The sequence below is a fragment of the Ranitomeya imitator genome, chromosome 6, assembly GCF_032444005.1.
Source record: "Ranitomeya imitator isolate aRanImi1 chromosome 6, aRanImi1.pri, whole genome shotgun sequence".
Lineage (NCBI taxonomy): Eukaryota > Metazoa > Chordata > Amphibia > Anura > Dendrobatidae > Ranitomeya > Ranitomeya imitator.
This window is the reverse complement of record NC_091287.1, coordinates 112,008,882-112,032,572: the sequence shown is the minus strand read 5'-3', so window position 1 is coordinate 112,032,572 and position 23,691 is coordinate 112,008,882. Positions and strand designations below refer to the sequence as shown.

General features: G+C 40.1%; 1 protein-coding gene across 2 annotated transcripts in view; it reads left to right on the top strand.

Annotated features, from left to right (window-relative positions):
* Positions 1–23,691, top strand: part of NEK10 (NIMA related kinase 10) — a 337,168-nt gene that overhangs the window by 295,822 nt on the left and 17,655 nt on the right. For both annotated transcript variants that reach the window (XM_069730006.1, XM_069730007.1), the window contains 3 exons: positions 2,492–2,592; positions 3,953–4,063; positions 19,044–19,143. In XM_069730006.1, coding sequence (XP_069586107.1) covers positions 2,492–2,592; positions 3,953–4,063; positions 19,044–19,143 — 312 coding nt within the window. The remainder of the gene's footprint in view (positions 1–2,491; positions 2,593–3,952; positions 4,064–19,043; positions 19,144–23,691) is intronic.

Sequence of the window (23,691 nt, the reverse complement as noted above, 5' to 3'; positions counted from 1 at the left end):
CGCAGACACGGGCTCAAAATCCATGGAAGGACATGATTCGGACCCTATTCAGTCAACATGAGTCTTTGGACAGAATGGACACTAACTCTGAGTCCCTGGCACGACAGGGTTCGGATATTGAAACAAACTACAACAGTACGGACTTGGGAACGTTAACCAAGAGAGACACTGGTGCTGGTTCAAATACCGCTGGAATGGTTTCAGGTTCAGATATTGCCAAAATGACTTCAGGTTCAGGTACAGCTGGTGCAGCTTCAGCTTCAGGTACCGCTGGAGCTGTGTTAGGCTCAGGTACTGCTGGAGTGGTGTCAGTGTTCAAGTACTGCCAGAGTGGTGTCAGTGTTCAGGTGCAGCTTCAGGATTCAGGCACCACAGGAGCAGTGACAGGGTTCAGGTACAACAGAAGCAGCTTCTTGGTTTAGGTACCGCAGTTACGGCTTCAAGGTTCAGGTACTGCAGGAGTGGTGTCAGGGTTCAGGTACCGCAGGTGCAGCTTCAGGCTCGGGTACCTCTGGAGAGGCTTCAGGTTCAGGGTCTGCAGATGCGGCTTCAGATTCAGAGACTGCTAATGCGATTTCAGGCTCATGGACCACCTATGTAGGTTCAGGGCAGCCAATGCGGTTTTCAGTAACTGTGTTCAATACATTTTCCCTGTGTCATTTCTGATTATTACACATAACTTAATTTATGGATACCTATGGTTTGATTCCTTTGTCTGTGTGGATTGGATGGATTGTTACCAACATCTGGTGTGAATTTCATGTCAATAGCACCTTTAAAAATATAGTTACTTAGAAAATTGGTGACGTGTGCAATACTTATTTCACCCGCTGTAATTCATAGAGATGAGCAAATAGAGATGAGCACACATCATGACGTCGGTGCCTATTAATCACAAGAGATGCCTTGGATGCTGGCATTTGAGTGACAGCAGAGGAAGTTTCCACTTCCCTGGTATGGCTGCCAATGAGTACTGAAGTGGACCAGTTTATTGTTTATCTCTTTGCTCATCTCTAATAATTTATAGGAAGGATGAGAACACAAACTAGTGGTTACTCATGTCACCCATCATTCACACATTCACAATTAATAGAATATAAGCAAAAAAATCCGCACTACCATGATTTTGCAACACTTGTCAACTAAAGAAGTATGCGCTGCCTGGCTCTGGCTCCCCAGGTGCCAAGGAGTATTGAAGTGTATGCCGGACCAGGGTAGTATTAATATTTTTGTTTATTTCTAGCATTTAATTTACATTAAGGATGAAGATACACACATGCAAAATGTTACCAAACAAATATTTTTTGAGCAATCAATACACATGACCATATGCAAGTGGATGTTGGAAAATGATGTGTGTAGTCTGCCTGACACTGAGCTATATGGTTTATATTGCATAAGTAGAAAATTAATCAATTATCGTATATACTTGTGTATAAGCCGAGTTTTTCAGCAATTTTTTTATGCTGAAAAAGCCCTCCTTAGCTTATACTCAAATTAGGGTCCCACAAGATGGAGGGGGAGCAGCAGCAGTGGAGCAGCGGGTCACAGGAAGCATGAGCCGGCTGCTGCAGCTAACTCCTGTGCCCACTGCTAAAGAGAAATTAATATTCACTGCTCTCCATGCCCATGGGAGGAGAGAGCAGGGAATATTAATTTCTCTTTAATAGCAGGCACACTGTCAGCCACAGCCACCGGCTTCCTGCAGCAGCTGGGCTCTGAAGTGTGCACGCTACTTAAGTGATTGAATATTCACTGCTCTCTACTCCCATAGGTATGGAGAGCAGTGAATATTCATTTCCTTTAGTAGCGGGCATACGTGATCGCCTGGCCGCTGCAGCAAGCCAGCGGCTAAGGTTACTGTGCCAGCTATTAAATATCAGTGAATATTCACTGTTTTACATGCCTATAGTTCCTGCATGGGGAGCAGTGAGTAGTCCAGAAGCTGAGCTGTGCTTGTAGCCAGCGCATGATGTCACTGCCATGGGCTACTTACAAGCATAAATGAGCTGCTGACATCAAAACAAGACACTGCAAGGGAGCACAGGGAAGGTAAGTAAAATGGTTTATGTTTTTTAATGTTTTTCTGATGTGGGCCATGCATATCAGGATGGGGATGAGGAGGTGGTGCATACTAGGATAGGGATGAAGGGGGCATACATACCAGGAAGGTGATGAGTAGGCCATGCATACTTGTATAGGGATGAGGGGGCCATGGGTACCAAGATATGAATGAGTGTTCCATGGATACCAGTATAGGGATGAGGGGCAATGCATACCAGGATAGGAATGAAGGGGTCATGCATACCAGGCTTATACTTGAGTCAATAAGATTTCCAAATTTTTTGTGGTAAAATTAATTGCATCGACTTATATTCAGGTTGGCTTATACTCGAGTATATATGGTATATAAATGTAATGAAAAATGTTGAAATGCAGAAATGCTGTTTTTCATTCACTTTTGTCTTGTAACTTATTTTCTACACAACAGCATCTGCAGGTATTTCAGTGTCACAGAGAAAAGTGAGACAGATCAGTGATCCGATTCAGCAGATATTAATCCAACTGCACAAAATTATTTTCATTACACAGGTAAAGATTTCATTGATTGATTTATGCCTCTCTGAATTACTACATTGTGCCATTTCATTTTAAAATTTGAACTTATCTCAATTATTATACTCATGGTTCAGTAATTCTTTTAATGTGGGACCTAGTGGTCTCCAAAGGTTCATTATCTGTCTACAGTAGCCTGTCATTTTGTTTTAATATATGATTGCTTTATCATATTGAATATTTAAGGTTCAAATTGAAAAATAAGTTATATAAATTTTGTATCAGCCTCAAGAACCATTAAGTTATAAAGAAACAACAATTGAAATGTAAACAAATTCCTTTAGAGGACTTCCTTGAAGGTTATAACCATGGAAGTATAATTTTTCTGCATTCTAACGGTGTTTGTGAATCCACTACACAATATTATGCATTTCTTGTGAATGTTGGACTGACAGAATAATATTTTATGTACCATAAGTTTTGTATGTTTTGATAAGTGCCAATTTCTCATTAGATGAAAGTCAATATTCTACTAATTGTTCAGAATTGTACAAGGAATTTGGTAACTGTTAATAAGGCTTGAATGGATAGTCTTCTTACCAGCTACTCCACTAAGCAGGTCACAGGGAATGCCAGGGAACGCTTTAATAATTTTCACCCATTTTTTCCTGCATAGGGATTTAGTTTTCCCTGCATAGGTTCTCTGGGTTGTTGTGCATAGTGGATGCTTTCCTGAAACGGAAAGTACTTGCAAGCAGCATAATACAAAGAATAGCAGGTTTACCCAGAATCCGTTGCAGTAGGCGGAGCTATGCAAATCATCTCTTTCCACCCCAGTCTAATCCACAGCGCTTGGAACCGCCAAGCGTGCAATGCTGCGGATTAGTTTCTAAATTTACACAGCCAACCAATTCCTACCTGTGAACACGTGTTTCGGGCTTTAGGCCCTCATCAGCACAGGGCTGGAATTGGTTGGCTGTATGGAGTGGGGCTCGGTGAGCAAGCGAAATATATATGCTAGCCACCTTAGGGAGAGACCCAAGTTGGGCTAAATGTAGCAGGACGAAAAAGACCGAAAAGCCCTCTACTTAAAGGAAATACATTATGTACATCCACGGTAAAATGCATTACCAAGGTGATGCGCACATTACCCAGCAGGAGATAGCATTCTCCTATTCAGATGCCAGGCAGTAAGCAAGTAATCGCCATCTTCCCTGCTGTTGGCTCTGCTTACGATAGTATATGTAGCATTTGACAAAGGACCCAAAAAGGCTCTGGGGCAAGGCGAGTAAATAAAGTGAGTATGTAACACTGATCTGATGATTTTGTACATTCGATAATATATCCTGCAGTAGTCTCAAGCATTTTTTTTAACACTTTCATGTGATTTCTGCAGCTCCCCCCGGCTCTTCATGATAACCTGAAAAGGAGGGTTGTTGAACGATACAAAAAATCTCTTTTCAGTCTCCAGAGCAATCCCTGCAACCTGAAAGCAGAAATTCAAAAGGTATACATTCCTAGGATCAAATAAACGTCATGTAATGGAAATATTATTTCCTCTCCAGTTAATTTGATTTTCTAAGTAGAAATTAGTGATACAAATGTTTCTACAATTACATCTTCCTTTACAACCGGTATACTTGTTTTGATATCACACTGATATCCCACTCTACCCTTCTTGTTGGCACAATCCTTATGCTGTGAAGACTTTTCCTTGTCTCACTGCCATCCTACATCTCATCTTCCTGTTTGTGTGACATAACACTCTCTATATGTGTATGTTACACTGTTTGCATTTACATCAGTTACATTGCATAATACAAGTACCGTTTTTTTCGGACTATAAGGCGCACCCAGGTTTTAGAGGTGGAAAATAGGGAAAAAAAATATTTGAAGCTAAAAAATGTGGTAAAATATTTAATAACATAAATGACATACTATTATATGTGGTGTTATTATATATAATAGTATGTTATTATGTTGGAAGCTGCGGGACCAGTGTGGTGTCTGTAAAGCACTATATGAAGATGCTGGAGGGTGAGTATAAGAATGGGGGCACAGGGCTTATATTTATAGCACCACTCCAGCACTGCAAAATAACACTGGAGTGCTGCTTTAAAATCCCATGGGAGAACTATAACTCCCAGCATGTCCTGCAGATTCTATGACATGCTGGGAGTTATAGTTCACGAAAGGAGTGGCAGAGTGCTTTATTGTGTTTTGTAAAGACTAACCTCTTAAATGTGGCAGCCAGCCACACTGTGGTGAGGTTAAAGCTGGAGCGTCCCATGACTGCTTTCCCTTCCACAGCACAGGTTATGAGGAAGCTGCAGATTCTAGTGGAGACTGGAGAGCCTGAAGGACCTGTGATGATGTCAAGAAGAGGGAGGGCTCTGAGCTGCCATGTGATGCTCCAGCCCGCCCACTCCTGACATCATCACAGGTCCTCCTGCACAGAACTCAGCGTCCAGTCCAGGCATGGCAGGCAGGCATGCAGCCATCTCCTCTCTCCCTTGGCCCCTGCTGCTGCCTCCTCTCCCCCAGACACACAGACCTGCCCAGCTGCTGCAGGAATCAGCGCTGGAGAAGCCATGTGTGTCCCTGCTTAAGCATTTGCTGCTCCCGGCTCATGGCTCAGCTGATAGGTGGGCGGGGAGCCGCTAATGAATATTCACTGCACTTAATCATCGGGAGCACATGGTTTCTCCAGCTCTGATTCTGGGCAGCGGGGACATCCTGAAGTGGGATAACAGTGCGATCCCACTCACTGCTGCCCCCCTCCCCACATGCTACATCCGTACCATAAGACGCACCCACACTTTCCTCCCAAATTTGGAGGAAAAAAAGTGCGTCTTATGGTCGGAAAAATTTGCTTTCATTAGCCTCTATGTACTTTTCATTGGTTGTGCTATATTTCTAATAAATAGATATATACTGTATATATATACAATTTCCAGCGACGAGTGACTGATCCCTTATCCCTGATTGTCATCCCATCATCCCATTGATTGAAAGCACCAGACTGTGATTTAACTTTTAACTTTCTGCTAATCCTAAAAGTTCCCCTACTTTTTGCTACTCACAGACATGTTCATCATGTAATAAACGACAGGCTGATATTTTTCTCTCATTTGTGTGATTTGGTTCTCTTTATGTACTTTTAGGGCTTGTGTGAAAATCTGATATACCGTAGTTTTAGGTGAAATTTAAGCAGAAAAAAATTGATAAGTCTTCATTTTCCGTTATATATGTATGTGTATGTATGTATGCATATAGTACATATGGTTTACCGAGGGAAGAAAATTGCTAGAATGGGAAGTGTAGATGTCCTGGAGTTCAAGTTATTTACAATCTCATCTATCCTTCCCAAGTGGCAATATATAAGGTCACCCTCTTATCTCTAGAGTGTTAAACATCAAATGTGTTTCCTTGTTAATGCCATGTCCTTGTATCCAAGGACATTGCTGCTAATGCCCTTCATGGATATTCCAGATAAACATCTCTGAATACATTTTGAAGGTGGACATTTAGCGCATCATGGGTCGCTGTACGTATTTTATTTTTAAAATAAAAGATACTTATGAAATCAGAGAACCTGCAAGTTATTTTTACATAAAACTTGAGATTAAATTAAACAGCTATAGGAAGAAAGCACTTATTAGAAATTATGGAAGTTGTGGAATTTTTTTTTTCTATTTATATAAAAAAATAAGTTTGCTTTTGTTGCCATTTTTCCAGACTTGTAACAATTTCACTTTTTAGTCAATGGAGCTGTGTGAAGGCTTGTTTTTTGTGGGTCGAGCTGCCACCTTTTATTACCATTTTGGGGTAAATACAACATATTGATCACTTCTTAATGAATTTTTTCACTGAGTTGCAGTGACTAAGAACCTGCAATCACTTCATTTGACAATCCCATAGGGACTTGATCCTGCAATCACCCAATAGCTTTGTTCTATATACTGCACTGCCGCACTATTTCATTGTATAAGTTAAATCACTGCCTCCTATGAATCCCAGCCACAGGCACACCATCATGACAGGTGCAGGTGTTTTCAAAGACCCAAGGCTGTTATGGCAACCCATTGGCACCCTGCACCCCTGAAATATTTTTTTTTTTAGTAGACATTGTGATTTGAGAAAAAACATTGCCGAGAATTCAAAAAATATACAGTACATTCAGTACGAAAACTTGATTTAAAAAATAAGTAATATTCTGATGATAGCTTTTTTTAAAAGTTAAATAATAAAGTCAAAAGTGGTGCACTCTTTAATTAATGCGGTGCTCGAAGGAAAAAAATCGTATATGAAAGAAGCAACCTTCGGCACTCAACAAGTCCACACAGAATTGATTCTCATTCAAAAAATTGTTTATTCATAATCAGCCAGCTGGAAGACAGACATCAAAATTCCAACGTTTCGGCATGCAATGCCTTTATCAAGGTAGTCTATAATAACAGGGCAAAAAACGGAACATATACTAATTATAGAATATACATTCATAAAGGAAACACATATAACATAATGTATCGCTGGCTAGACTTGAATAGAAAAAAAGAAGACAACAGAAAAAAACTAATTTAATAGAAAAGAAACTGAGAACACCATGTGATCCGTAAAACGATATATTTATTAAGTGATAAAGAAGTAAGGAGTCCAACACACCAGAGGAGGAGGATATACATAAGAAAACACATGGAGATATATAAACACCGAAGAGTACATAGTGACCTCAATAGATATAAATATAGAAAGGGCTGTAAACTAACAGTCCAGTGCTGCCTAGATAACTGATTTAAAGAAGAGTGCAAAAAACATATATACCTGCAAGCGCTCAGCGTGCTACAAATAGAATAAATGATAACTGTAAAGAAACCAAAAAAGAATAAATAAGAACTATGGGGTATATAATGGATAAATTTCCGAGTAGTAAATATATATTACAAAACTCCGACCAAATAAGCACTAGTAAGAACAATGCAAATAATACCTGGGAACACAAAAGATCCAAAAATATCGTATGCCTAAGCTAAGGCGTAATGTGATAGATCCAAAACTGTAAAGAGACGCAAAATAACGTGCCATGAGCACAGAAAAAATACCATAACATATAGGGTACAACAAACATATAAACAATACCATACCTAAAGCCGGATATTAGATAAGGACGGTCCAGGATTAAGTGACCACTAGCCTAAGATAAATGAATCCACAGTGGTAGTCAAATAATGACCATAGCACAAAATATCCAAAAAAAATATATAGAGGCACAATGAAGGCCCTAACCAGGCATGATATAGAACGTAACACTAACCTATAATGGGTGAAATGCCGGCGTGCGTCCTGTGGCAACTGGGCAGGATAGCGTGCAGGGAGCCGTAAAGCCAGCAAATATACCGTAAAATTCATGAGGTCATATCCGGAAGGACGAGTGTACTCGGCAAAGACACGGAAAAAACCGAAGGAAACCATCGGCGCGTGCGCAGAAAGAAGGCCGAGGACGGCCAAACGAACCAAGCGGCGCATGCGCAGTAAGTAAAAAACTAAAGAGTGTCAGTATGGGAAAAGCCGAAACCAATCGGCGGCGCACAAAAGACGCGCTGAGAGGAAATCAGTGAGAACAAGAAACCCAAATGGGAGAACCCAAAACTCCAGGGAGGGGTGGGGGTGGGGGGTAAGAAAAAGGCAGCACATAGACAGAGTAAATCTAAACCTGTCTAAATCGGGGAAGTCAGTCACCAGAGGAGCACAACATGTGGACCTCAGGATAAAGGTCACTAACATATACCAAACAAAAAATACACTAAAGAGAGAAAAAGAAACAGAAACAAAAATATATATGATATTATATACCAATATATAGCATATTCTACTAAACAGTAGGTTGTACACATCTAGCACATTTAACATCAACACGATGTACTCAGGTAAGATCCCCTGAGGTACAGGGAACAATATATAGCAATAGACCAACATATATATATTATATTATATTAGAAGTTGAGTCAATATCCAAATGTGGTCATTTATATACATATATATACTCTAACACAAAATACGTAGAGATACAGAACAGAGAAACACAGTAAGAGAATATCTTTGAGTTGTAGATGGTTGTCACAGTGGTACCTAGAGAGAGGGAATCATATAATGATGGTGAGAGAACACTTCAAGAAAAACAAAACAGATAACACATAGCTAATTGTACATCACTTCATATTCTCTATTTAAACCCAGCGGATGTAATGTCTGAAGTGTGAATATCCAAAAAGCCTCTCTCTCTTTGAGTTTCTGCACCCTATCACCTCCACGTCTAGAGGAGGATATACTCTCTAATACTTGAAATCTTAATTGTGAAATTGAATGCCCTGCTGAAATAAAGTGCGAAGGTACCGGAAGCATGATGCGTTTGCATCGAATGGTCGACTTATGCTGAGAAATGCGGTCTCGGATATGCTGGGTGGTCTCACCCACATACCCGAGACCGCAAGGGCATTTGATTAAATATATCACATAAGACGAATCGCACGTGAAGAAACCCTTAATCGGGAAAAGTTTCCCCGACCTTGGGTGAGAGAAAGTGTCGCCCCTCATTATGTTTGAGCATTGGGGGCAATGTAGACAAGGGAATGTGCCATGCCTCTGCGTAGCCAAAAGGGTTTGACGTTGTAATGTCTTTTTGGAACCTATGTCAGCCCGTACAAGTATATTTTTGATGTTAGGGGGTCTCTTATAACAAATTAGAGGTGGGATGGAGAATTCTGATACAGAGGGGTAAGCCTTGCCCAACAAGGGCCAGTGTTCTAGTATACAATTTTTAAACAAATTGGTATAAGGGTGATATGTGGTGACAAACGAAACCCTCTTCTGTTCAATCCTCTGTCTGTTAGTTGTCTGTATAGTCTGTTTCAAAACTGATGGTGGGTATCCTCGTTCCGAAAATCTTTGATTCATTTCCTCAATGCGTACTGTTCTTAAATTAGGGTCTGTCACTATACGATTTACACGTTGTATCTGCGATCTCGGTAGTGAGCGTTTCACGTGAGAGGGATGGCAGCTGGAGTAAAGTAACAACCCATTTCTGTCTGTAGGTTTTTTATATAGATCGATCTCAAGTAAGCCCTCTTTTGCTGTTACTAATGTATCAAGGAAACTTACACTATGGTAGTCCTTAGAAATGGAAAATGTAAGGTTAGATACACATGAATTGAGATCCCTGTAAAATTGTAATAAGGATATTTCATCCCCACCCCATATTAAAAAAACATCATCAATATATCTTTTCCAATATATACAGTACTGTTGAAAATGGTAATGGGTATACACATAATGTTCTTTCTCAGCATAAGTCGACCATTCGATGCAAACGCATCATGCTTCCGGTACCTTCGCACTTTATTTCAGCAGGGCATTCAATTTCACAATTAAGATTTCAAGTATTAGAGAGTATATCCTCCTCTAGACGTGGAGGTGATAGGGTGCAGAAACTCAAAGAGAGAGAGGCTTTTTGGATATTCACACTTCAGACATTACATCCGCTGGGTTTAAATAGAGAATATGAAGTGATGTACAATTAGCTATGTGTTATCTGTTTTGTTTTTCTTGAAGTGTTCTCTCACCATCATTATATGATTCCCTCTCTCTAGGTACCACTGTGACAACCATCTACAACTCAAAGATATTCTCTTACTGTGTTTCTCTGTTCTGTATCTCTACGTATTTTGTGTTAGAGTATATATATGTATATAAATGACCACATTTGGATATTGACTCAACTTCTAATATAATATAATATATATATGTTGGTCTATTGCTATATATTGTTCCCTGTACCTCAGGGGATCTTACCTGAGTACATCGTGTTGATGTTAAATGTGCTAGATGTGTACAACCTACTGTTTAGTAGAATATGCTATATATTGGTATATAATATCATATATATTTTTGTTTCTGTTTCTTTTTCTCTCTTTAGTGTATTTTTTGTTTGGTATATGTTAGTGACCTTTATCCTGAGGTCCACATGTTGTGCTCCTCTGGTGACTGACTTCCCCGATTTAGACAGGTTTAGATTTACTCTGTCTATGTGCTGCCTTTTTCTTACCCCCCACCCCCACCCCTCCCTGGAGTTTTGGGTTCTCCCATTTGGGTTTCTTGTTCTCACTGATTTCCTCTCAGCGCGTCTTTTGTGCGCCGCCGATTGGTTTCGGCTTTTCCCATACTGACACTCTTTAGTTTTTTACTTACTGCGCATGCGCCGCTTGGTTCGTTTGGCCGTCCTCGGCCTTCTTTCTGCGCACGCGCCGATGGTTTCCTTCGGTTTTTTCCGTGTCTTTGCCGAGTACACTCGTCCTTCCGGATATGACCTCATGAATTTTACGGTATATTTGCTGGCTTTACGGCTCCCTGCACGCTATCCTGCCCAGTTGCCACAGGACGCACGCCGGCATTTCACCCATTATAGGTTAGTGTTACGTTCTATATCATGCCTGGTTAGGGCCTTCATTGTGCCTCTATATATTTTTTTTTTTTGGATATTTTGTGCTATGGTCATTATTTGACTACCACTGTGGATTCATTTATCTTAGGCTAGTGGTCACTTAATCCTGGACCGTCCTTATCTAATATCCGGCTTTAGGTATGGTATTGTTTATATGTTTGTTGTACCCTATATGTTATGGTATTTTTTCTGTGCTCATGGCACGTTATTTTGCGTCTCTTTACAGTTTTGGATCTATCACATTACGCCTTAGCTTAGGCATACGATATTTTTGGATCTTTTGTGTTCCCAGGTATTATTTGCATTGTTCTTACTAGTGCTTATTTGGTCGGAGTTTTGTAATATATATTTACTACTCGGAAATTTATCCATTATATACCCCATAGTTCTTATTTATTCTTTTTTGGTTTCTTTACAGTTATCATTTATTCTATTTGTAGCACGCTGAGCGCTTGCAGGTATATATGTTTTTTGCACTCTTCTTTAAATCAGTTATCTAGGCAGCACTGGACTGTTAGTTTACAGCCCTTTCTATATTTATATCTATTGAGGTCACTATGTACTCTTCGGTGTTTATATATCTCCATGTGTTTTCTTATGTATATCCTCCTCCTCTGGTGTGTTGGACTCCTTACTTCTTTATCACTTAATAAATATATCGTTTTACGGATCGCATGGTGTTCTCAGTTTCTTTTCTATTAAATTAGTTTTTTTCTGTTGTCTTCTTTTTTTCTATTCAAGTCTAGCCAGCGATACATTATGTTATATGTGTTTCCTTTATGAATGTATATTCTATAATTAGTATATGTTCCGTTTTTTGCCCTGTTATTATAGACTACCTTGATAAAGGCATTGCATGCCGAAACGTTGGAATTTTGATGTCTGTCTTCCAGCTGGCTGATTATGAATAAACAATTTTTTGAATGAGAATCAATTCTGTGTGGACTTGTTGAGTGCCGAAGGTTGCTTCTTTCATATACGATTTTTTTAAAAGTTGTCATAAGTCTCTAGGGCCTCCCACACTAACAATCTGATGACTGATACTTTTCAAAAGACGTATTATGAAGATGATTATAGATTTCCTAGGTGAGTATATTTTAAATGATGCTCAACACATTAATCAGATGACTAAGACTTTTGTCCTATATTCTTCACAAGCGCAACATTAACAAAAAAAAACTTGTGTCTGTAATATAATCCCAATTGTATTTACACACATCAGCATCCTCTGTGCTTCATAGTACTACATTTTCATCTTCCATAATTAATATCATCCAGTTGTCCTATGAAGAACTCAATCAATTTGACACCATTAGTCACTCCATTAGCAAAGTCAGGAACACCTACATTATTAATGACAGCTTCTTTTCACCATCAAAAGTAGCCACTCTCAATGTGGTTTTCTTTTATCTTGGTAAGATTATGAAATAAGGAAACAATTTTCTTTTCAAACAGATTAAATATATTTTTTTCTCAAAAATCAGTTATCGTTAAATATAATTAATATGATTTACAGAAGTAACTGTTTTGAAAATGAAAGGTGCATACACCTCTTTTGCCTTTTAAATAAATAAGGGAAGCAAAAACTGAGGGAACAGAAGTAACAATGAGCTATTTGAGGAACAGTATGTACATCTCACAATACATGCATATGGGAGTAAAATTGTAACCCCTTAGTAACGATGGCTCCTTATTTCTGAAAATACTAGTGCGTAGTCACCTACAAATGCATAACACGCCGCACGATTAGTTTTACACGTCCGACATTCATGATCTTAGTATGGACCTCAATGTCTAGACCATCTGTGAGTCTCTTGGCTCCAACTCAGCTGCCACACTTAGGCCTATTGAGTTAAGGTCAAGAGACTTGCATCTGGTTCAGACATTGCTTTCCCTTCACAGACTCATTAAAAGGAACCTGTCATCCCCAAAACCGAAGATGAGCTAAGCCCACCGGCATCAGAGGCTTATCTACAGCATTCTGTTATGCTGTAGATAAGCTCCCAATGTATCCTGAAAGATGAGAAAAAGAGGTTAGATTATATTCACCTGGGTGGGCGGTCCGATCCGATGGGCGTTGCGGTCCGGGGCCTCCCATCTTCTTACGATGACGTCCTCTTCTCTTCACTCTGCGGCTCCGGCGCAGGCGTACTTTGTCTGCCCTATTGAGGGCAGAGCAAAGTACTGCAGTGCGCAAGCACCGGAAAAGGTCAGAGAGGCTCGGCACCTGCGCACTGCAGTACTTTGCTCTGCCCTCAACAGGGCAGACAAAGTACGCCTGCGCCAGAGCCGCAGCGTGAAGAGAAGAAGAGGACGTCATCCTATGAAGATAGGAGGACCCGGACCGGACGGCGACGCCCATCAGACTGGACCGCAGCGGGAGCACCCCTGGGTGAGTATAATCTAACCTCTTTTTCTCATCTTTTAGGGTACATCGGGGGCTTATCTACAGCATTACAGAATGCTGTAGATAAGCCCCTGATGCCGGTGATCTTAGCTCATCTTTGATTTTGGGGGTGACAGGTTCCCTTTAAGCTGGTCTGAAAGGAATAAAGTGCACAGCACAGTCCCTAGAAAGTTTTATTGAGGCATATAGGTGCAAGTACGATGACAGCTGCAGCCCACAACTCCGTTTATGCCTCCCCAAGAAAAGAGCAAAAAAACCTGTTTTATATTTATTTTTTTTTATTTAAAGGGAACCTGTCACCCCGTTTTTTCAAGAAGAGCTAAAAATAGCGTTAAATAGGGGCAGAGCTGGGCTGTACATTAGTGTATTTTGGAGATCGCGGCGGCCATTTTCCTGCAGCCGAGATGCGAACTCGGCTTCAGGAAAATGGCCGACGAGATCGCCATCTACGCATGCGCGGCATCCCGCGGCCATTTTCCTGAAGCCCCGGGAAGCCGAGAAGAACCATCTGCGCACGCGCGGCCTCACAAAGATGGCCGCGCCCACCGATAAACGGCTGAATAGCGCAGATCGCGCTATTTTCCTTGAAGCTGCGCAGTGGATTCGCCACTTGGACATGCGCACACCACTACGCCACCAACGGAGATCTGGGGGAGAAACAGCGCTGTCACCACGCCCATATGACCTGACCAGCGTGAGTGACAGCCCAAAACGGCGACTTTACAAAGGTATTTCGGCAGCATAGGTGGGGAATAAAGGCTTCAAAATACACTAATGTAAAGCCCAGCTCTGCCCCTATTTAACACTATTTTTAGCTCTTCTTGAAAAAACGGGGTGACAGGTTCCCTTTAATAAAAAATTATAAACTGCAATGAATAACAGAACAGCAACTATATGGCACAAATTCAATTAACAATGGCCAGATCAAAACAGTCCAACCAGGAAAATTCTGGATGATTATACTCTTTTGATAGAATTGAACTTGGGATTATCATATTGAGTTTCTGTAGACATTTTTGCATTCCTTATAAGATCTCTTTATCCAGTTGCACAGTTACACTTGAGTCTTTGACAGTGGAAACATGATATGATATTCTGTTGGTTCTTCTTGTTAGATTTGTGCTCATTTACATGCCACTTTTGTTATTGGACACTATCACTGCATTTTGTGTTAATATGTTGATATTAGTGCTGCAAGTGTCATAGGTGCCAGGAGCCATAGATGTTGATTATATATTAACATGTGTATTACTCTTATGGTATATATGGTTGTGCACCTGGGCATAGTTTTAGTTATCTATAGAGCAAGAAAATTTACTTCTTGGCTCCTTGTTTGTGTCTGACTTTGATGTGTATATTGATACTGGCTAAGAAAAGTAATTTATTAATGGAATATTCCCAGAGTAGAAAGTTACAATGGCATGTTAAAGTTTGGGTATCCCTGTTCAAAATTGCAGTTTTTGTGAACAGTTAAGCAAGTTGAAGATTAAATTAAATCTAAAAGGCCTAAAGTTAAAGATGACACATTTCCTTTGTATTTTAGGCCAAAAAAATATACCGGTATGTATTTTCATCTTTTACATTTTAAAAATTGCAAAAAGGAAAATGGGCTGATGCAAAAGTTTGTGCACCCTGCAACATTATTACCTAGTAGCACCCCCTTTTGAAAGTATCACAGCTTGTAAACACTTTTCTTTCGCCAGACAAGAGTGTTGCAATTCTTGTTTGAGGGATTTTCATTCTTTCTTCCTTGGAAAATTCTTCTGGTTCTGTCAGATTCCTTTGTTGTTTTGCATGCAACTGCTATTTTGAGGTCTAGCCATAGATTTTCAATGATGATCAGATTAGGGGACTGTGAAGGCCATTGTAAAACCTTCAGCTTTGACATGTGTTTAGGATCATTATCCATTTGTAGAGGTCATCCTCGTCTCTCACTCTCTGCTTTTTTACAGATTGCGTTATGTTTTCATCAAGAATTTGTTGAAATTTCAGTTAATTAATTGTTCCTTCTAGCCATGAAATGTTCCCCCTGCCATTGGCTGCAACACAACCCCACAGCATTGTTGATCCACCCACATGCTTAATGGTTGGCGAGATGTTCTCTTCTTGAAATTCTTTGCCTTTTTTCTCCATAAAGGAAGAAAAAACAAAGTCCAGCTCACCATATCGACATTCCCAAGGGCTCGGAGCACGGAACCGCTGTGTCAGGGCGTAGACAAACAGGAAAGAGAAGGAGATCCAGCTCAACGATATAGTGAAAAATCCATAGTTTTATTTCACTTCAAAATATAGTGTAAGGATAAAACATCAGCATACAAAAAAATTAAAAACCAAGGTCAACGTGTTTCCGGTGACTAAGCACCCTTAATCATGATTAAGGGTGCTTAGTCACCGGAAACGCGTTGACCTTGGTTTTTAATTTTTTTGTATGCTGATGTTTTATCCTTACACTATATTTTGAAGTGAAATAAAACTATGGATTTTTCACTATATCGTTGAGCTGGATCTCCTTCTCTTTCCTTTTTTCTCCATACATACCTTTGATCCTTGTGGCCAAATAGTTGTATTTTAACCTCATTGGCCCACAGTACTTGTTTCCAAAATGCAACAGGCTTGTTTAGATGTTCTTTTACATACTTATGACCCTGATTTTTACGGTGAGGACACAGGAGAGGTTTTCTTCCATGAAGGACATATTTGTGCAAGTGTCTCTGAACAGTAAAACAATGTATCAGAACTCCAGAGTCTGTTAAATCTTTCTGAAGATTTCTTTGTTTTTTGCAGTCAAGCAGGGGTTCCAATTTGTCTCTCTACCAATCTCTGGAGCAGCTCTCACTAAAATTGTGTTTGGTCTTCCAGACTTTATCTTGACCTCCAATGTTCCTGTTAACTGCCACTTCTTAATTACAATTCTGACTGCTGAAGGAGAAACTTGAAACACTTTGCTATCTTCTTATAGCTTTCTCCTGCTTTGTGAGCCTCTACCATTTTTATTTTCATAGTGCTAGCCAGCTGCTTGTATGAACGCATGACTGCTGGTTTTTGGCACTAGGTTAGAAGAAGCTGGGTTTTTATAAAGTTTGGAAATTTGGATTACCTGGCCTCTCCTAACGATAATGAACAAGCCATAACCCTAACAGGCCAATTAAGGTCTGAAACTTTGGTCAAAGTTATCTGAGCACACAAATCTCTAAGGGTTTATAATTTATAAAATGTAAAAAATGACAGAATATATATATATATATATTTAAAAAAAAATGTTTTTCCTACAATACAAAGGAAGCGTGTCATCTTTTACTTTAGGCCTTTTTCAACTTGCTTAACTGTTCAAAACAACAGTAATTTTGGCCAGTGGTACCCAAACTTTTACATGCCACTGTAGCTGTGAAACCAGCACTGAGTTTGAAAGCTCAGCACGATATTTTTGTGTCTCTCTCTGCCTATTTTGTCACCTTGCTTCTCATTTCTCCAACATCCTCCCATCTGTTTATAGTATAACAGGAGGTGTAACCTGATGCCTCTTTGTGCTGGAAGTCCATCTTGACCTGAGCAAGATGGAGTTGAGTTTTTTTTTCAGAGTGGATAAATAGTATAGGCAGGAGGGAAGAAGTTTCTCAGAAGTTGAGAAAGAAGCATTAGATTTATTACAAAGTTTCCTATAATGATTTGTGCTATTGATTCATGCAAAGTCTGTAGAAAGTACAGTTCCCATTTAAAGGGATACTGTCAGTAGAGAATGACTGTTCAAGCTAAGTCCCACCACTCGGTGCTTCACGGCTGAGCCAATCATTTAACCCCTTCATGACCTTGGGATTTTTCGGTGTTCGTTTTTCACTCCCCTCCTTCCCAGAGCCATAACTTTTTTATTTTTCTGTCAATTTGGCCATGTGAGGGCTTATATTTTGCAAGATGAGTTGTACTTTTGAACAACATCATTGGTTTTAGCATGTCGTGTACTAGAAAACGGGAAAAAAATTCCAAGTGCGGTGAAATTGCAAAAAAAGTGCAGTCCCACACTTGTTTTTTGTTTGGCTTTTTTGCTAGGTTCACTAAATGCTAAAACTGACCTGCCATTATGATTCTCCAGGTCAGTACGAGTTCATAGACACCTAACATGACTAGGTTATTTTTTACCTAAGTGGTGAAAAAAAATTCCAAACTTTGCTAAAAAAAAAAAAAAAAGCGCCATTTTCCAATACTCGTAGCATCTCCATTTTTCATGATCTGGGATCGGGTGAGGGCTTATTTTTTGCGTGCCAAGATGACGTTTTTAATTATAGCATTTTGGTGCAGATACGTTCTTTTGATCACCTGTTATTGCATTTTAATGCAATGTCGCGGCGACCAAAAGAACGTGATTCTGGCATTTCGAATTTTTTTCTCGCTACGCCGTTTAGCGATCAGGTTAATGCTTTTTTTTATTTGATAGATCAGGCGATTCTGAACGCGGCGATACCAAATATGTGTAGATTTGATTTTTTTTTATTGATTTATTTTGATTGGGGCGAAAGGGGGGTGATTTAAACTTTTATATTTTCTTATTTTTTTCACATTTTTTTTTACTTTTTTTTTCACTTTTGCCATGCTTCAATAGCCTCCATGGGAGGCTAGAAGCAGGCACAACCCGATCGCCTCTGCTACATAGCAGTGATCTGCTGTTCGCTTCTATGTAGCAGAAAATCAGGTGTGCTGTGAGCGCCGACCACAGGGTGTCGCTCACAGCTACCGGCGATCAGTAACCATAGAGGTCTCAAGGACCTCTATGGTTACAAGGTACAAGCATCGCCGACCTCCGATCATGTGACGGGGGTCGGCGATGCCGTCATTTCAGGCCGCATGCGGTAGGTAAATGCCGCTGTCAGCGTTTGACAGCGGCATTTAACTAGTTAATAGGCGCGGGCAGATCGCGATTTTGCCCCCGCCTATTATGGGCACATGTCAGCTGTTCAAAACAGCTGACATGTCCGGCTTTGATGCGGGCTCACCGCTGGAGCCCGCATCAAAGAGGGGCTTCTGACCTCGGACGTACTATCCCGTCCGAGGTCAGAAAGGGGTTAAATACCTCTTCCCACCTGTTTGATTTCCCTTAATTGTCACCCCTCTATTTTTTGATTGACGTCTCTGGCTTCATTGGGGCAGAGAAGGGTGTAGATAGATAGAAACCAAGCAGGTGGGAAGGTATATATAAATGATTGCCCCCACCATGAAGCACAGAGCACCTCTACTTGGTTTGAAAAGTCATTCTCTGGTGACAGAGTTCTTTTAATGTCTTTCTTTTATATTGGTACTTTATATTTGTCTGTTTCAAGTTTCAGGGGTGTCAAACTGCATTCCTCGAGGGCTGCAAACAGGTCATGTTTTCAGGATTTCCTTGTACTGCACACGTGATAATTTAATCACCTACACAAATAATGAGTTGGTGATTAAATTATCACCTGTGCAGTACACGGAAATCCTGAAAACATGACCTGTTTGCAGCCTTCGAGGAATGCAGTTTGACACCCCTGCACTAAACCACTATTCAATCATAATGCTGGACCATTTTATAGGTATCATGAAAATAACTATTTTTGTCTTTTTTAGGTTGTACAGGGTTCTCCTGAGATTATAGAATTCTTTGCTGATGACTGCCATGGATTACTACAGTCGTACGGGATGTCACTAATCTCTGAAGACAGGACAGGTTTGCTTAAAAACAACTCCTAAAACAACCCATAAAATAACATCTTGAACCCTGTTTACTTCTATTCCATGTTAATTGAACCTATGTAAGGGTCCTGGCCTCTTGATGATCGAATTATGGTTATTAAATTACCCACAAGGTTAATAATTTGGAGAAAATGTTCTAGCCACTTAGATGAGAGAATATATATTCAGGCACAATTAGGGACTAGGGACATCATAAAAAGCTTACGCTATCATGTTTAAGACAAAATATAGATAAAATATTTGATTGAAGGCTATTAGTGCTCATATAAAATTTAATTTACTGATTTTATCATAATCAAAGCTGAGTACAGATCAAAGTGTCGCAATAAAAGAGAGGCACAATAAAAATGGTAATAATAAATTATGGCATAAAGCAGTGTTTTTCAAAGAATGTTCTGCCGGGGATTTATGTGTGTATGTATCACTGCTGCTTTGATGTGCAGTTCTTTCTGTTTGTGTTCCCACTACAAGGCCGAATTATGTAACTAAATGCATCTTCTATTAGGGTACAAATATTACAGCTGGCTGTAGCTCCAGCTTGGCTCATCTTTTTCGTACTTGATTAGAATTTGAGCTAGTGATGTTTTCAGGGATGCTTAAAAGGAGGTGCAAACTACTAGTCAGATGCTCCTGATTCATTAAGAGGCATGTACCTGACTTAACCACGCCGGTTTTGGTGAATTGGGGCCAAAGTCTGTGAATCACTCTTTCCAACACCTGACCTGCCTTTTGCTCCACAAATGGGCATTAAGGCAGTGGCATTTTTATTAAAGTGGTTGTTTAGCACCTCTTATTTCTATCTGATCGGCTGCTGCTCACTTGGCGGGAAAGATGACTTGCTACTCGTCAAATACCCAGGACAAAGCCAGGTTGCATTTCTATGCAAAATGAGTTGCACCTAATTGTGCAAATAATCCCAATGGGTGAGAAACCAACTCTACATATAGCATTGAATAGAGGAGAAAGAGGAGTATTGCGGCTAAAAGATTATTTTATGGTGTAAATATACAGTTGTAGCCAAAAGTATTAATACCCCTGCAATTCTGTCAGATAATACTCCGTGTCTTCCTGAAAATGATTGCAATCACAAATTCTTTGGTATTATTATCTTCAGTTAATTTGTCTTCAATGAAAAAACACAAAAGAATTGTCCTAAAGCCAAACAGGATATAATTCCACACCAAACATAAAAAGGGGGTGGACAAAAGTATTGGCACTGTTAGAAAAATCATGTGATGCTTCTCTAATTTGTGTAATTAACAGCACCTGTAACTTACCTTTGGCACCTAACAGGTGTTGGCAATATCTAAATCACACTTGCAGCCAGTTGACATGGATTAAAGTTGACTCAACCGCTGTCCTGTGTCCTTGTGTGTACCACATTGAGCATGGAGAAAAGAAAGAAAACCAAAGAACTGTCTGAGGACTTGAGAAACCAAATTGTGAGGAAGCATGAGCAATCTCAAGGCTACAAATCCATCTCCAAAGACCTGAATGTTCCTGTGTCTACCGTGCGCAGTGTCATCAAGAAGTGTAAAGCCCATGGCACTGTGGCTAACCTCCCTAGATGTGGACGGAAAAGAAAAATTGACAAGAGATTTCAACACAAGATTGTGCAGATGGTGGATAAAGAACCTAGTCTAAGATCCAAAAAAGTTCAAGCTGCCCTACAGTCTGAGAGTACAACAGTGTCAACCCGTACTATCCGTCGGCGTCTGAATGAAAAGGGACTGTGTGGAAGGAGACCCAGGAAGTCCCCACTTCTTACCCCGAGACATAAAAAAGCCAGGCTGGAGTTTGCCAAAACTTACCTGAGAAAGCCTAAAACTTTTGGAAGAATGTTCTCTGGTCAGATGAGACAAAAGTAGAGCTTTTAGGGCAAAGGCATCAACATAGAGTTTACAGGAGAAAAATAGAGGCATTCAAAGAAAAGAACACGGTCCCTACAGTCAAACATGGCGGAGGTTCCCTGATGTTTTGGAGTTGCTTTGCTGCCTCTGGCACTGGACTGCTTGACATGTGCATGGCATTATGAAGTCTGAAGACTACCAACAAATTTTGCAGCATAATGTAGGGCCCAGTGTGAGAAAGCTGGGTCTCCCTCAGAGGTCATGGGTCTTCCAGCAGGACAATGACCCAAAACACACTTCAAAAAGCATTAGAAAATGGTTTGAAAGAAAGCACTGGAGACTTCTAACGGGGCCAGCAATGAATCCAGACCTGAATCCCATAGAACACCTGTGGAGAGATCTAAAAATGGCAGTTTGGAGAAGGCACCCTTCAAATATCAGGGACCTGGAGCAGTTTGCCAAAGAAGAATTGTCTAAAATTCCAGCAGAACATTGTAAGAAACTCATTGATGGTTACCGGAAGCAGTTGATCGCAGTTATTTTGGCTAAAGGTTGTGCATCCAAGTATTAGGCTGAGGGTGCCAATACTTTTGTCTGGCCCATTTTTGGAGTTTTGTGTGAAATGATCAATGTTTTGCTTTTTGCTTCATTTTCTTTTATGTTTTTTTCATTTAAGACAAATTAAATGAAGATAATGATACCAAAGAATTTGTGATTGTAATCATTTTCAGAAAAAAACTGAGTATTAACTGACAGAATGGCAGGGGTGTCAATACTTTTGCCCACAACTGTATAGTAATAATACAAAACAGTAAAGTGCATGACAGATGAAACAAGCCAATGGTGCTAAATGACAGCAAAAACCAAGTAATGTGTCACCGTTATTACAGTAGAAGAAGCCCTATATTCAATACAATATTTAGACCATGTGCAAGATCCAAGAGGCCAAATGGCAATATATAATTGGACAAATTAAGGCATAGCTTACCACGAATAGAGCACAGCTGTCAGGAGGCACTGGACTGGATGAAAGAAACCCCAACATGCGTTAGTGCGGAGTGCATGCTGACTGCCGTATTGGAAATGTAAGTGTGGTCACACATGTATCACATTTGTCACAATAGTGGTAACAGTGGCAAAAAGTTCAAGATTTATAATTAGATAATCATGATACAACAGTCAATGCAACCACACTAGTGTGGTGGGAACTGTAATATAATTTCTTCCAAACGTCTTTCAGGGAGAACGGGGTGGAGACTGGATGTAAGAGCAGCAGGTGGAGAGAAACAAAAAGTTGATGATGGCACCACAAAACGGTCATGGCTGTAAATAATAATAAAGTAAAAAACAATAATCGTGAGAAAAAATGTAAAAGAATCAATTAATAATCTGGAATAGGTTAAGGGACAAGATGGGAAAGGAAAAGGGAAAAAGAGGAGCAAAGAATAGGTTGGACAAAATAATAATGATGTACTATAAGAAGGAAGAGAAGCTAAGGGTCTCATTTAAGTAATTTAAGCCCTTAGGCGTCATAGTGTCAAGTCTTTCAATCCAATATGTTTCACGTTGACCTAACAGTTTTTTATTGTTACTCCCTCTGATCCACATGTGTAGGCTTTCAATACCGCTGACCATAAGCTCTTGGCATCACAATTATGGTAGGCCTTGAAGTGGCAGGGGATTGTTTTTAGCTAAGAGGGGTCGGTCACTGTCGTGGTCATGCAAATGTCCCAAACATGCTCCTGTACTCGGACACAAAGTTCCCTAGATGTCAATCCGACATATATTAATGAGCAACCACAGGTGGCTTAATATATTATTTTAGTTGTACTACACGAGATGTGTTGCTTAATCTGAAAGTGTTTGGAGCCATCTGAAGAGTAAAATGTTGACCAGAGTAGGACAATTGCACAGGCAGGTCAGTGGCCGCATTGCAAGTACCCTAGTGAGGGACCTCTAGAGCCAAATGGATTGGTATGAGCTGGAACATAGTGGCTTCTGACCAATAGGTCTCTTAAATTTTTTGATTTTCTGGATGTCATAGAGGGGAAATCAGACAGGAATGGTTCCAGGGAGGGTTCTGTTTTCAATATGGACCAATGTTTTTCTCTCATATTGGTCCACTTGTGGATGTAGGTCGAGATGAATCTGATCTTATTCTCTGTTTTTCTACCTCTGTTTTTACTACTGGAGTACAGTAGACTATTACGTGGTGTCTTCCTTGCCCTGTCATACCCGCGTCTAATACATCTGTGACTATAGCCACATGAGTTGAAACGTTTACTGAGTTTCATGGCTTGCGTCTCAAATTTATCGTCAGAAAAGCAGATCCACCTCATCCTTAGTAACTGTCCAACCGGGACGGCCCTTATGGTAGCAGGGTTGTGAGCAGAATTCGCTCGTATTAACACATTAACCAATGTGGGTTTCCTGAAAACTTCTATCTGGATACGCAAGTCATTGTCGATCTCCAGAGTTATGTCCAGGAAATCTATTTTTTTATTATAATTGTACATAAACCTTATATTGCATGAATTCTGATTACGTTGGTTCATGAACATCTCAAGCTGCTGCACCATCCCGCCCCACATGATGAAAATGTTGTCAACATATCTTAGCCAGGACAGCACATGGTCACCGCACCTAAGGAGTTAAAATTAATCTTTAAAGAC